The sequence below is a fragment of the Physeter macrocephalus genome, chromosome 4 (genome assembly GCF_002837175.3).
Source record: "Physeter macrocephalus isolate SW-GA chromosome 4, ASM283717v5, whole genome shotgun sequence".
NCBI classification, from domain to species: Eukaryota; Metazoa; Chordata; class Mammalia; order Artiodactyla; family Physeteridae; genus Physeter; species Physeter macrocephalus.
This window is the reverse complement of record NC_041217.1, coordinates 52,142,177-52,156,727: the sequence shown is the minus strand read 5'-3', so window position 1 is coordinate 52,156,727 and position 14,551 is coordinate 52,142,177. Positions and strand designations below refer to the sequence as shown.

Genomic DNA, 14,551 nt, shown 5'->3' with positions numbered 1-14,551 from the left:
GTTTCCCACTTAGAGAAGTTCCTTTAGCATTTGTTGTAGAGCTGGTTTGGTGGTGCTGAATTCTCTTAGCTTTTGCTTGTCTGTAAACCTTTTGATTTCTCCGTTGAATCTGAATGAGATCCTTGCCGGGTAGAATAATATTGGTTGTAGGTTTTTCCCCTTCATCACTTTAAATATGTCCTGCCACTCCCTTCTGGCTTGCAGAGTTTCTGCTGAAAGATCAGCTGTTAACCTTATGGGGATTCCCTTGTGTGTTATTTGTTGTTTTTCCCTTGCTTCTTTTAATATCTTTTTCTTTGTATTTATTTTTTGATAGTTTGATTAATATGTGTCTTGGTGTGTTTCTCCTTGGATTTATCTTTTATGGGACTCTCTGTGCTTCCTGGACTTGACTATTTCCTTTCTCATATTAGGGAAGTTTTCAACTATAATCTCTTCAAATATTTTCTCAGTCCCTTTCTTTCTCTCTTCTTCTTCTGGGACCCCTATAATTCGAATGTTGGTGCGTTTAATGTTGTCCCAGAGGTCTCTAATACTGTCCTCAGTTCTTTTCATTCCTTTTTCTTTATTCTGCTCTGCGGTAGATCTTTCCACTGTTTTATCTTCCACATCACTTTATCCTTTGATAGTTTGATTAATATGTGTCTTGGTGTCTTTCTCCTTGGATTTATCTTTTATGGGACTCTCTGCGCCTTCTGCCTCAGTTATTCTGCTATTGAGTCCTTCTAGAGAATTTTTAATTTTAGTTATTGTGTTGTTCATCATTGTTTGTTTGCTCTTTACTTCTTTTAGGTCCTTGTTAAACATTTCTTGTATTTTCTTGATTCTATTTCCGAGATTTTGGATCATATTTACTATCATTACTCTGAATTCTCTTTCAGGTAGACTGCCTATTGCCTCTTCATTTATTTGGTCTGGTGGGTTTTTATCTTACTCCTTCATCTGCTGTGTGTTTCTCTGTCTTCTCATTTTGCTTAAATTACTGTGTTTGGGGTCTCCTTTTCGCAGGCTGCAGGTTCGTTGTTCCCGTTGTTTTTGGTGTCTGCCCCAGTGGCTAAGGTTGGTTTAGTGGGTCGTGTAGTCTTCCTGGTGGAGGGGACTGGTTCCTGTGTTCTGGTGGATGAGGCTGAATCTTGTCTTTCTGGTGGGCAGGACTGCCTCCAGTGGTGTGTTTTGGGGTGCCTGTGACATTTTTATGATTTTAGGTAGCCTCTCTGCTAATGGGTGGGGTTGTGTTCCTGTCTTGCTAGTTTTTTGGCATAGGGTGTCCTGCACTGTAGCTTGCTGTCATTGAGTGCATCTGGGTCATAGCGTTGAGGTGGAGATCTCTTGGAGAGCTTTTGCTGTTTTATATTACATGGAGCCAGGAGGTCTCTGGTGGACGAATATCCTGAACTCGGCTCTCCCACCTCAGAGGGTCAGGCCTGACACCCAGCCGGAGCACCAAGACCCTGTCAGCCACATGGTATCTAAAAAACGTCTGGGAGAAACTACAGCAAGGCCAGCTTCTTAGCAGTTGCAGCCGTAACAGGAAGCTTATTCCTCCCTATGGATGGGGCAACAAGTCGTCCTGCAGGTGCGAGGTTGCCTCCTTGGTCCTAAGGAAACTAACTTCTTGTCACCCTGACTATGGACTAGGCGCCTACATTGTGGTAGGACCACACACACGCCCTTTTTTCCTTTTTAAATTAATTTTTGAAAAATTCAATATCAGTGTACTTCATCATCATTTGTTTTTTACTCTCCATATTGTCGTGTTCTAAGATGCAGCATCGTAGTGCCAGAGAGCACCATCGTGTTATTTCTAGAAGATGGCTTTCCTCCATTTAGCTGCCTCCTCTTGCTCCTGCTGTGACTTGTTATGTTAATTTGCTGTAGTAGTAGCCATGACATTAATCTACTTTTGGATTATTGAATGACACAAAGTATCTTTCATCTAACCTTCTCCTCCCCAGTGTCTCTAGACTGAGGGTTTTAGCCATAGTTTAAGTATCTCTTAATTCAGGTGATGTATAAGATAAGGATTTGTTGCTATAAAGTGTTTTGGAAAGACAAAAGAAACTTATTAGGTTTATTTGAAAGTTCTGTTCATCTAATTTTAATTGTAATATGTATTATAACAAATGACACTAAGCAAAATTTTAATAATCGTAGAAAATAAGATCTTTTCACATTAGGGAAATGGCAAGAGGTTTAATCTTGAGTTAGTATTCAACTCTGCCCGTAACTGGTGCTACAAATGTAAGCAAGTTATTAAAGCTCTCTCAGCTTGGCCTCTTCATCTGTAAAATAGGACTGGTAATGCCTGTATAATAGAGTTGTAAAGATTAAGTATGAAATATTATGTAAAGGTCCTCACATAAAGTGCAGAGTCACTAAATCATAGTTCTTATTATGGAACCCAAATCTAAAGGACCAGGCAGAGAACCATGACTTGTTCCTTCACTGAAGAATAGTACTGGAAAATTTGACATTGAATGACCAGAATTTCTTTCTCTACAGTGAAATTGCTGGCATTTAAGCTGTTTATAATATACTAATATGATTTATGAATGTTATCTCTCAAGTTATCTGGAAACCAAGCAAAATTTACCAACCTTGAGTTTCTGGGTTGAGTAAAGCCTTGATCAGTAAAAGAATATTATTTGGTATCTATTTTCTCCTTTAATTTGAGGAGGCAGATCTAACAGCAAGGCCTCTCTGAATGTCTTTCTTGTCATATTATGATTTCCTGTGCCGGCAGAGTTGCAGAATAATTTTGTTTTTTACAAACAGTTCATTATTAAAATGCTATTTAAGATGATCATTGCTGTTTGAGGGGGAAGTGCAGAAGAGCTATTTATTTACAAATATACAGGGCTAGGTCGGATGGATGTTTCATTATTTGTTTTAATTCTGCACTTATTCATAGAGTACCACCAGTAACAATTACACTAATTACAGCTTAGACATTCTTTTTGTTCTCAGTGTAAAGGCTTGGTATACTTTGTTTTGGTAGGAAAGGAATTTGGTAATTGAAGTGGGAAACTAAATTTAGGTGTTTTTTTTTTAACTTTTTTTTTTTTTTTTTTTTTTTGGCATACCATGTGGGGGAATTTGGTAATTGAAGTGGGAAACTAAATTTAGGTGTTTTTTTTTTAACTTTTTTTTTTTTTTTTTTTTTTTGGCCATACCATGTGGCTTGTGGGATCTTAGTTCCCTGAACAGGAATTGAACCCAGGCCCTCAGCAGTGAGAGCATGGAGTCCTAACCACTAGACTGCCAAGGAATTCCCTAAATTTAGTTTTTAAAGCTTTATTTTTTGAGATTTAAAGTTTCTTAACCTTTTAATATTGACACTATGTTAAAAAAGTAAAAGGCATAGAAATGTTTTTTAAGAGTAGTTTGGAGAAGACACATTTCTATGTGCCCTAACTCAACTTCCCAAACTACTTAGAAACACTTGGCAGTCTTCTGAATGAGAGCCTAGACTAAGACCATGACTTTGTTTTAACTTACTTGCCTTCTACCATAAAATTAAGGTAAACTGTACCAAAGTCATTTCTTTTTGTTTGACTGTCTTGGTATGATAAGTAGGAATTTCTGTACTAGGGGTAGGTTCTAAGACCTTTGCCCAAAACTCTTGTCAGAACAGAAAGGACTGCACCCACCTGTCTTCTAAGAGTTTCCCCCTTGGCTTGCATCTCTATGCCTAAACTTGGTCCCACCATCCCTATAAACTATAGGACAAGAGGGCAGTTAAAAAAGAAAGATCCCTGGAGAAGATCCCTGAATAAGACTGAAAGGAAATAATGGAAAAGAACACATTCCTTCACTTCAGACACTGGAGCAGCCCTGCTGAAACAAAAGATTCTTGGTGGGATAGAAAAAGGAAAAGCATGTAAAGGCTGTGGATAGATTTTTTGCCAGGAATTAAGGGTTGAGTGGGGAGGGTGTCAAGATAAAATGTTGGCTCATCCCACACAACTGTAATGTCTCATGCTCTTACTTCTTCCCTTTTTCAAAAATTTGCCAAAGTTCATTGCCATCCATAGTAAATAAGATGGGGCCATTTGGGAAGTCTTGTATCCCTTAACTATCTGACTTCTGGAGCCCAACACACCAGATTAGGGCAAGCAGGAGCTAAGGTAGGGGCCTAACAGCTGCTGCACTAGGACTAGCTTCTAGGTCTTGGAAGCACATTCTGTGTCTTTCCAGATGATTTTGAGAGTTTCTCTTGGTCTTTCAACATCCATTTATTAATATTTGCAGTGTCTTGATTTATTATTGGGTCTGTCTTTTGAATTTACAGATTCAAAACTCAGATCACAAAGACATACAGTTAACAGTAATGCAACTCTGGAGCTTGTCTTTGTAACTATTCTTAATAGGACTGTTTTTTCTAAGGAGTTAAAGCAACTTGAAAACACCTATGGTAGGTGAATTCACTCTTGGTAAATGTACTATTTTATGGAATGAAGTAGATAGTGAATGAATCTATGAAAACTCCCTTTTTTTACATTTACTAAAAATTTTTAAAGTCAATGATATATCTTTAGTAGTAATATACTCATGAAAATTAATTTCCATTTTCCATGTCTTGCTCTTTAGAAACTTATTAGGATTTCTTTCCCTTCCTCAAGTACCCAGTTTCAGCAAGGTACTTGTAAAATCATTTTTCTTTGTTGTATGAAGATGGTCTTTAATATTGTTGCTTTCTAATGAAAGATTTGAAAAACTATTCCTTTGCATAATTTGTACTTATCATTTTAATGTCACTAAAGTATTTTAGCTTTCTCAGAAGAAATACATCATCTGAAATACATATTTTCTATAAAAAGAATAAATTGCTAACTTTTTTTTTTTTGAGATAATGGTTTCTATAGACCCATGTTCAGGGAAGCCCCGTAGAAGACTATATTGGGTTATTTGGCCCTAAAAGCATTGAGTTATAAAAAGAACTAATAGAATCTGTAATGTTTATATATAGCTCATTATCAGAGATGGCTGGCTGGAACTGGAATTTATATTAAGTATTTTATACCATTGATCAGATAAATGACATTACAGGAAGTCCTCAGCTTACAGTGATTGGATACCAGCAAGTCACTGACATCAACAGTGTTAGGGCCACAATGCCCACCTATGTCATCACCTACAGCTTGTTCAAGCAGGCAACTCACAAGTCAACTTCTGTGAATCAACCTACTGCCTAGGGGGGCCTGTGGTAAGGCCTTCAGCTTCCCAGTTGGCTCTGCCAACTGATTCTGTTCTCTTTCTCCCTGTGCCTCAGAGTCTTTTAACTCCTAAATGGCAAGGGTTTCTGTTTTGTCTTTGTTCCTAAATAAAGGGTGGGGTGGAGGCAGAAGAGAGGTGTCCCAAGTGAAAACCGGGAAGACAGCATAGAAAGGGGTAGAGGGGGGGACTAAAGAAATTTAGTCTATTTCTTTTCTTTTTCTAAGGGCCAAATATTGAATATTTTAGACTTTATGGTCTGTACTCAATTCTGCCATTGTAGCAGCCATACACAATATGTGGATGAGTAACCTTGGCTGTGCTCCAATTAAATTCTATTTGCAAAACTAGGCAGCAGGCCTTTGGCCTAGTGGCCATAGTTTGCCACCCTCTGCGTACTACAGGGTAATATGTCCCTAGTAAACTGGTTCTAAGAGATATTCTAGAAGAGAAGTCCTTCAGATATTTAGAGCACTAGAATATTATTTAGTAAATGTGTAGTTTCTCAGAGGAACTGAGGACAACACTCATTTTGATGTTTAAAGTTGGTATCGAATATATTTTAAGTCTCACATGTTCATTTCTAAAAAATTGCTGATGAATGAAAAAAGCAGCCTCTGTTATAAAGCAAAACCCAGGACTAATGATTAAGCAAAGAGAGGCCGTAAGGAATCATTTTATAGATGACTTAACAGGGAAGCGGAGCTATAAATGAGGAAAAAGTAGGCCTGATTTCCAGTCCATGCTGTGTCACACTGCCTGGCCCTGGAATCAATTCAGGGCTTTAGAATAGCAATCAGAGTTTTAGATATGTGTATTTGGCAATATCTGAAGACAAGAGAAAGTATTATTCTGTTAGATTTTGATGACTGTGATTTTTTGCTATAGGAATTGGTTAAACCTCTAATAGGACTTCAGTTACCCCTTGAACTGAATTAGCCTTCTTACCATTACATGTAAAACATCACTGATATGTCCCACCATAATATAACAAACAGTGCTTATAATCTCTGACAGGTTGTTCATGCTGAAGGATTGGTCTCTATATTAAAGAAGAGGAATGATACTGTAGGAGATCATCCTGCCCAGATGCAACAGAAACCATCTAAGCGAAGAGTGAGATTCCAAGAAATAGATGACAACTTAGATCAAGGTAAAGTGCTCAGACTGTGTCTAGCACAGATTTGATCAGTGTTTGCTGAAAGAATGAATTAATGTACAATAAGGTGTTTGGTAACAGGATTTGTAAAGAATATGTGGACTTAGTTGCTTTATCTTCTGTAAAGAAACACAGAGGATCAAACTATCATCCGTTCTTAAGTAATTCCTAAGCAATTTGTTTTGCTCAAATAAGTGAGCAAGTTGCAAAATTCATCTCATTGTCTTCCTGTCCCACAGATAGTCCTCAATTTTCAGAGCTTATTTCAGTTTCTTTGTTTCGTGTTTTATTTTCTAGTTTTTGTTTTTTGTTTTTTAGTGAGCCTGCTATTTTTGTCTTCTTTTCAGTGGCAGTTCATACTCCTTCTTGACTGATGTGGAAAATATTTATGGATTACAAATATTTTCTCTTCAGTGATTTCTTCTTGACTCTCTGGAAAGAGGTGTCTCTAAAGAGTACAGCTTAACACTGTTGCTATTGTTTGATTCTTTTTTTTTCCCTCCTGGGCTTATTATATTTAAGGTGGTGGTTAAATTTGTCTAAGGCCTCGGTAAATCAGAGTGAGTAGAAATATAGCCAAGAACCTGTCAGTATGCTTTTCATGTTTATAAAACAACTGCATTGTTAAAATAACAGTGTCAACGTGTAGATACGCTTTCTAAATATGACATAAAGTGATAGCAGTAGAGGTTTCTAAATTTTTACAATTATAAAGCTGGTAGGAACCTTGGAAATAATCTGTTCCCACCCCTCATTTTACCTCTGCACCTTGCTTGTAACTATCACAGTCCTCTCCAGATAAAGTGCTCAATTCTTTGTTTGTACCAATTGGTATTGAATCATTGCATACATAGTAGGGGGAACCCAGGATTTAGAACTGACAGTCCCTAGTTCCCTTAGTAGCCATCTCGTCTTACACTAAGTCATGTAACTTGTGCTCAGTAGCTGCCTGTGCCTCTTGGCTTCCATGTTGGACAGCACAGCTCTAAATACTATCAATGCATGTAGAAAAAACAAAATAAATGTTTTAAAATAAACTGTATCTAAATGTTTGTATATAAATATATGAGAATGAAGAAATACCCAGAAAAATACATAAACTAGATTGTTAACAAAGATAAGAGGGTGGGTGGGAATCATGCCAAAAAGAGAAAAGATGGTAAAAATACTGAACTGACCAAAAACCAAAAAAACCCCAAGAAGCACAACATGAATGATATGATCCTTTTTATTTGTGTGTTTAAAAATTATACTAAGTATAAATTATTAAATCTATTAATGTCTATTAACTATTAAAAATCTATTAAACTGTAAATGTGTAAATCACAGGACAATACAATTACATAATCCTGTTTCTATAAAAATCCTGAAACCACATGTGTTTGATCTGGAAGGATACACAGCATATTTAACAGTGTTTACCTCTTGGTTGAGAGGGGAATATGATTGGGTAGGAGTAAAAGGGAGAGTCCCTTAGACTCTTAGATACTTTCATGTTTAAATTTTTATGGGGAGAATATATTCACATATTACTGTAAAATCTTCCAAATAAATTCTATTTGGTTTATATTGGGTTCTATAAAATTTGTTTTTTTAATCATAAAAGTAATATACACTAATCATGAAAACACTTAAACAGTAATGAAGTAAAAAGTTTAAGGCTCTCAACCCTCCCTCCCTTGGGGGTTTCTCCCAGGTATTGATTGAAGTTCTTACCATCCTTTCAAAACACATTCTGTATATATGCACGTATATGTGTGTACATACACATGTGCCCTTTTTTTTTAACATGAATGGTTCATTATATACCGTTATGTCACGGCTTTTTAATTTAACCATCAATCTTGGACATCTTTCTTTGAACAATGTATTAAATTTACTTCATTCTGTAAAACAGTTGCATAGTATTCCATGATATGAATCTCCCATAATTATTTAACTCTCCCATTGTAACTAGAATAACTAAGTTATTCTCAACTTTATAACAAACTTTGCTGCAGTGAACATGCTTGTAAATATGATATTGTGTTTTGTGCAGATCTGTAGGCTTAATTCCTGAAAGTGGATTTGCTAGGTTAGGTGCTCAGGACCATATGGACCAGTTGGCCTCAGGCAATCCTTCCTTGTTTATACCTATTGTCCCAGCGCTGCATTCACTTAACACTCTTTCTCTCTCAAAAGTGCCCGAGGCTGGATGATAAATTAATTTAAAATGTTAATAGATACTGCCAGATTACCTTCCAAGAAGGTTTTGGTACACCCTCATCATGCTGATCATAAAACTTCTTAGTCTTTTCCAAATATTTTTAATTTTTCTTTAATTATGAGTGATCATTAAGACTTTCAACCAGAGAGTAGTTATTTTCTTCAATATAGAAAAACTTATGTGGACATTTTTATTAAAAACAAGCCTGCCAGAGTTGTTTAAGAAATGAAATTACTGTACTAGCTAGAACTTCACTATTCCACTGAAAGATAAAATTGAGTATTACTAAGATGCAAGATCCCACTCAGACATTTTTGCTTGTTTAATATCAAATTGACTTTGCTTTAAGGTGGTCCCATGATGTGAACTCCAAAGATACTGTAATAGTGAGGTTATATATAATTTGTACTCTAAAATAATGCTATGAGCACATCAGAGAAGTATTGCCATTTTTTTCTTCTTTTTTTATGGAAATGGTTATATTCATTTTATAAATGAGCTAGTTTTAATTTTAGCATTCACAAGCTCCACAAGTATATATCTTTATGGTAGCTAATAGGTCCTTGTATAGTCATTGGTGTCCTAGCTTCCTGTCAGTGACTATCCATAGAGGACTAATATTAGAAACATCTAGTTATCGTAATCAGTGAGCAGACAGCAGATACTAGGCATTAATTTTGTGTCAGTTTAACCTTACTCTGTTTTCCTGTTTGCAGATGAAGTTGGAGGTGGTTCCTGTATTTTACTGGTCTTGCTGTGCATAGCGACGGTTTTCCTTAGTGTGGGAGGAACTGCATTATACTGCACTTTTGGTGACACAGAGTCACCTGTTTGTACAGACTTTGCAGACAACATGGACTTCTATTACACTAAGTTACTGCAGGGAATGGCAGGACTTAAACACTGGATCTACCTCTCCTAGCAGCATTCAAGAGGGACAGGCATGCTGGCCATGAGAATCAAAGAGTGAAACTTTCTAAATAGCTTTTATTTCAAGAGTTCTGTAACATGCGCCTCCCTTCCCCAGTGAGGAAGCACAAACATCAGAAGCAGCAACTTTAACTGGCAATACAGAGGAACTCAGAATAATCCACATAATGATACAGATATTGATCTGAGCACTGTGGATGGAAGGAGTGGTCTCTGGAGAGCATGTCCACCTCCTCTTCGCTGCTTCCTAGTGTAATGAGCTACAGAATTAAACAGGGCAGTGTTGGAGCCAAACCATTTTGGGCTACCTTGTCAGGCTAATGGCTAAGGACACCTGTGGTTTATAACCGTTTGTCCAAAGACATTACTTCCAGCCATCACGCAATAAGTTTGTGTGTAATGAAAAAGAGTTACCTTACAGTTTCAATGTCTGTTTTTAGTTCACCTTGGGAGCTGTGTGATTTAGGCTTTGTGCACTCTCCAGATTTCCATTTGTGAAATGATTATGTTTGTGTGTGTGTGTATGTGTATTTCAGACAGTCACCATAAGCAAAAACCCAACGTAGAATAACAAAGATTATTCTTCCAACATGACTATAGATGTGCAGCCACAAAACTTTCAAGAAGGCTTAACTGTGGAACAGATGAACGGTACAGATCTTGGCCCTGAATTAAGAAACTGTGACAGATCTGTGACAGTTAACTTCATTAACCAGCCAGAAATTAATCACAGGCCTAGAGGTAAAATTAAAGAGGTCCCTCTGAGTGTCAGGCAACCAGTTTCATCGTGGATTCAGTGCTTCCTGATATAATAAATGCTGGATTCATCTCAATTCAATAAATACTTATTGAGCACCTATTATGTTCTGAGAATCTAAGAACCCTTCTATAAGGATAAGTAAGGTATTAGTTCCTGCTCTAGATGTTTTAATTCTGGCCTGATGTAAAATAAACTAATACTTTGGCAAATGAAATTAAATCATCATATATAATTCACTATTAACAGATCATACATTCAGATGCTTGAATGTGCATTCATATCATGGGCTTGATTTAGACCTAATGTGAGGTCATTAGGCGAAAATTCAATCATATCCTAAATAGGAAAATGTCTGATTTTTATTTAAATCTGTCAATTTCCTTTTCTAAGGTACAGTGGTCTAACAATTAGGAAGCCTTGCTTTGGCTTTTTATATCATCGGCAGCATTCTAAAAGAAACAAAACACATGAACTATAGTTTTCTGGCAATGATTATTATTTCATGTTTTTCTGTTAGGATCATTTGAAAGAAAAAGAGAGAGTTTTCTTTCTAGTTGTTACTGGCTGGTACAGTACCTCCCTTTGTGTTTCTGCTTATTTATTTAGACTTATGATTTTTAAAGGGCTTTTTATAGAAGTTGAAATTGTGTCATTTAGCATGCATCTGGTTATCCCAATGCTAGATATTTAATTACTGTATACTTAGTGTTTTGATTTTCTATAATTTCAGCTCAGTGTGGTTTTAGGCTTGTTTATTTTTAAATTGATGTTTTATTTTTACTTATAATACTGTTTGACTTGTCTGTATCATGTCACCATAAACTATAATATTTTCAAGGATTATAGATCAAAGATATTTATTTAGAAGTGTACAAGATACTGAAATCTAGATTCCTTATACTTAAGGCTGATTTATTAGAAGATTATTTTAATGTTCTATTATAAATTTTAAGAATTTGTATTCAAATTGTATGTAAATATGTAAAATGTCGATGGTACTATATTATGTGGTTCTGTAAAAGACATTCACAAAGTCTACTGTGAGGGCCATCCCCATCAGAGACAAACCTCTTCTGTTTCACCCTCATGATTTCTAGTTACAGAAATTTGGTGATGCTGATTTCTGCCGGTTTTTTGTGAAGATAAGTCAAAGTTTCCCTCCTGTTCACCTTTTTAGTACACTATTGAAGTCCTAAAAAATCTATATGTCATATTTGCCTATTGGCCACCAGGACCATTACTTCCGAAACTGAAGGTTTCCTGGGAACCTTCACACTGAGGTGAAAGAACCGAGATAATACTTTGGTACTCTGTGGAGTCCAGTTGAGTCTCAGAAAAACCACGTGTGTCTTCACTACTTCCCAGAGAGGGTGAGGTGAGCTCAGGAGCATAATGATATCTTGATTTAAGATAGGCATGAAATCTCAACTAGAAAAATTAGGGCAACTTTTAAAAATGTAATTGTCATTTATTGCATGAATTGGAGTAATTCTATCTGGTGATGAGAGAAATTGTTATCTCTTGCATAAAAAAATCATCCAGTTTTACTATAATGTAATTTTTTCTGTCATTTGAAAGCACTGACAACTATTTGTAACTAATCTTCCTTAAGAACTGTATTTGAGGGTAACAGATCAAGCTTGTAATTTAAAATCTATACCAAAAAAATGTCTCAGAGAGTTTATTTGAACCCCTTGGGTACTGAGAAAAACCGCTTTAAAGTGAAAGTAAAATAATTTCAGAAGTTGGTCTGGCGCCATGAGTAGATTACTTTGGGTAGTCTAATAGGTCCCTAAGTAAATGCTCCTGTGCTTCTAAAACACCTCCCCATCTGCCTGAAACAGCAACCGAAATTCACTCTAAAAATTCATTCCTTTAGATTTAAAAATCAAATCCCTCTGGGAGGTTTACTATATTGAGCTGTGAATTTGTGTATTATGCTAAGAGGATTTAAAATTTGAAGGTAGACCTTATTTTGAAAGGACAGATGTGAATTGGATCTTGCTGGAATGGCAGGGTGGAGAAAAGGGTAGGAATTGAGAAATAAGAGGGAAGGTGGGAAAAGAACAAAGAAATCTTTTACCTATTACCTGTTTTGCTGAAGCTGACTTTGTGACATTTAATCCCAATCCAGAGAGAGACTGAATATTTGTGTTCCCACTAACGTGACCTGTATAACTCTGTTCATTTCTATGGGCTCAGTTAATATTAACTCACCCTTGTATACTTAATTATGAAGTGTATATAGTGTTTTCACATTTATTCATTTGATGCTTAGATCAGTAAACACATCCCTTAAATCAGGTCTTGTGACTCCGGAAGCAATTATACTTTCTCTTCTATCATTTTGCCTCCATCCTCAAAAAGAATAAGAGTGATCTAGGGTTTGTGGCACAAGTTCTAGTGCCATCTGCTATTTTAATAACTTCAAAGATAAACATTTGGTGAGCCTCATGTACTAAGGAATTTTCTTTAAGGAATTCTAGTAGCTTTTAAATCTCTCTTGGTGTAGGCTACTGGGCATCTCTTCTTCCTGGTCCTGAGAAGAGTAAGTCCTAAAATCAACCTCTTGTCTATTGCCCCGAGAACAGTGCAGAATGAGCAACAGTGTTTATTACTCTCTGTACCTTGACAAACATTGGAATGTCTGCAGTGTGCCAAGCACTGAGCTGGGTGCTGGGGCTCTCGAAACAAGAAATGGTACCAGCTTAAAGAAGTTAGTGTCTGGTAAGGTAAATATATTTGTGAAAGGGGGAAAAAAAAATGAAGAAATATAGGATACTACTACTCATGGGGATAGAAACTTGAGCTCATTCCTCCCTACCATGTGTCATGCTTTATTAGGAGGAAAAGTAAAATTCTCTCTAGGCCACCTGCATAGAAACTTGATAGACAGGAATCTTTTCTCCCAGCCAAAGTTCTAGTGAGTATTACTTTTTGCCTCTAGTTAGCATTTGTGGCATTAATAGCAGGTGGGCTTTCCAGGAGTAGAAAACTGCTTGGCTAGAGCCTTCTTCAAAATTGAAAGTCTGAATAGCACTAAATAGCACCATTGAAAACTTTCTCACAGAACTGCAGGTCCAGATGCTTCTCCAGTAAATTCTAGCAATCATTTCAGTAAGAAATAATACCCATCCAACAAAACACTCTTTAAATAGGAGAAAATACTTGCTAATTCATTTTATGAAAACAATATTGATCCATAGACCTGACACAATCCCTATCAGAATTGCAGCAATTTTTACAAGTTGACAGGCTGATTTTAAAATGTTTGGAGATGCATGTGCCCCAGAAGACAGTCAGTGAACTTGTTAGAACAAAACTGGAGGACTTGTACTTCCTGATTTCAAAACCAAATGCTGCAATAATCAAACCATGGTATGGCAAATGGAAATCCACGTGTATGTGTTCAAATGATCTACAAAGGTGCCAAGGCAATTCAAAGGGGGAAAGGAAGTCTTCAACAAATAATTGCTGGAACAACTGTATATCCCACTGGAGAATATAATTAACTTAGACTTTTGCCTCACACAACACAAAACTTAACTTGAAATAAATGGATCTAAGTGTAAAAGCTATAAAACTTCTAAAACAAAACAGGAGAAAATCCTTGCAACATTTGAGTAAGCAAAGATTTCTTAGAACACAAAATACACAAACCATAAAAAAAAAAAGGATTAGCTGGACTTTTAAAGCACATGCTCTTTGAACATGGTTAGGAAAATGAAAAAGCAAGCTGAAGATTGGGGGGAAATTCACAATACGTTTATCTAGTAAAGGCCTTGTATTCAAAATATGTAAAGATCTCATGCAACTCAATATTATGACAACCCATTTAAAAACTTTGAACACCCCTTTCAAAATATATATATATGTATGTATATATATATATGTATGTATATATATATATATATATACAAATGGCTAATGAGCACATGAAAAGATGCTGAATGTCATTAGTCATCAAGATGCAAATTAGAACTGAGATACCACCACACACCTGGTAAAATAAAGTTTAAAAGACTGACACAACCCCAAGAAGGAAAGGGTGGTTCAGCCTACGAAAGTCAATGTAATACCTCACATTAATAGAATAAGGGGGGAAAACTGTATGATTGTCCCAACTGATGCAGAAAAAAATTTGACAAAATCCAACATTCTTTAATGATTAAAAAAATCTCAATAAACTAGAGGGGAACTTCCTCAGCACGATAAAGGGCATTGGTGAAAAACCCACAGCTAATAATATATATCTCCCAAAGAATCCACAAGAAAGATGCCA

At 36.2% G+C, this 14,551-nt stretch overlaps 1 protein-coding gene across 3 annotated transcripts in view; it reads left to right on the top strand.

Annotated features, from left to right (window-relative positions):
- The window catches only part of CNST (consortin, connexin sorting protein), a 136,174-nt gene extending 123,614 nt beyond the window's left edge, over positions 1 to 12,560 (top strand). Inside the window, exons 11-12 of one of the 3 annotated variants that reach the window (XM_055084200.1) lie at positions 6,232 to 6,367; positions 9,296 to 12,560. In XM_055084200.1, coding sequence (XP_054940175.1) covers positions 6,232 to 6,367; positions 9,296 to 9,501 — 342 coding nt within the window. In that variant the 3' untranslated portion in view covers positions 9,502 to 12,560. Of the gene's footprint in view, positions 1 to 4,590; positions 4,640 to 6,231; positions 6,368 to 9,295 lie in introns of those variants that run through there. The other 2 variants (XM_024133637.3, XM_055084201.1) reach the window with 2 other exon arrangements.
- The last annotated feature ends 1,991 nt before the right edge of the window (positions 12,561 to 14,551 follow it).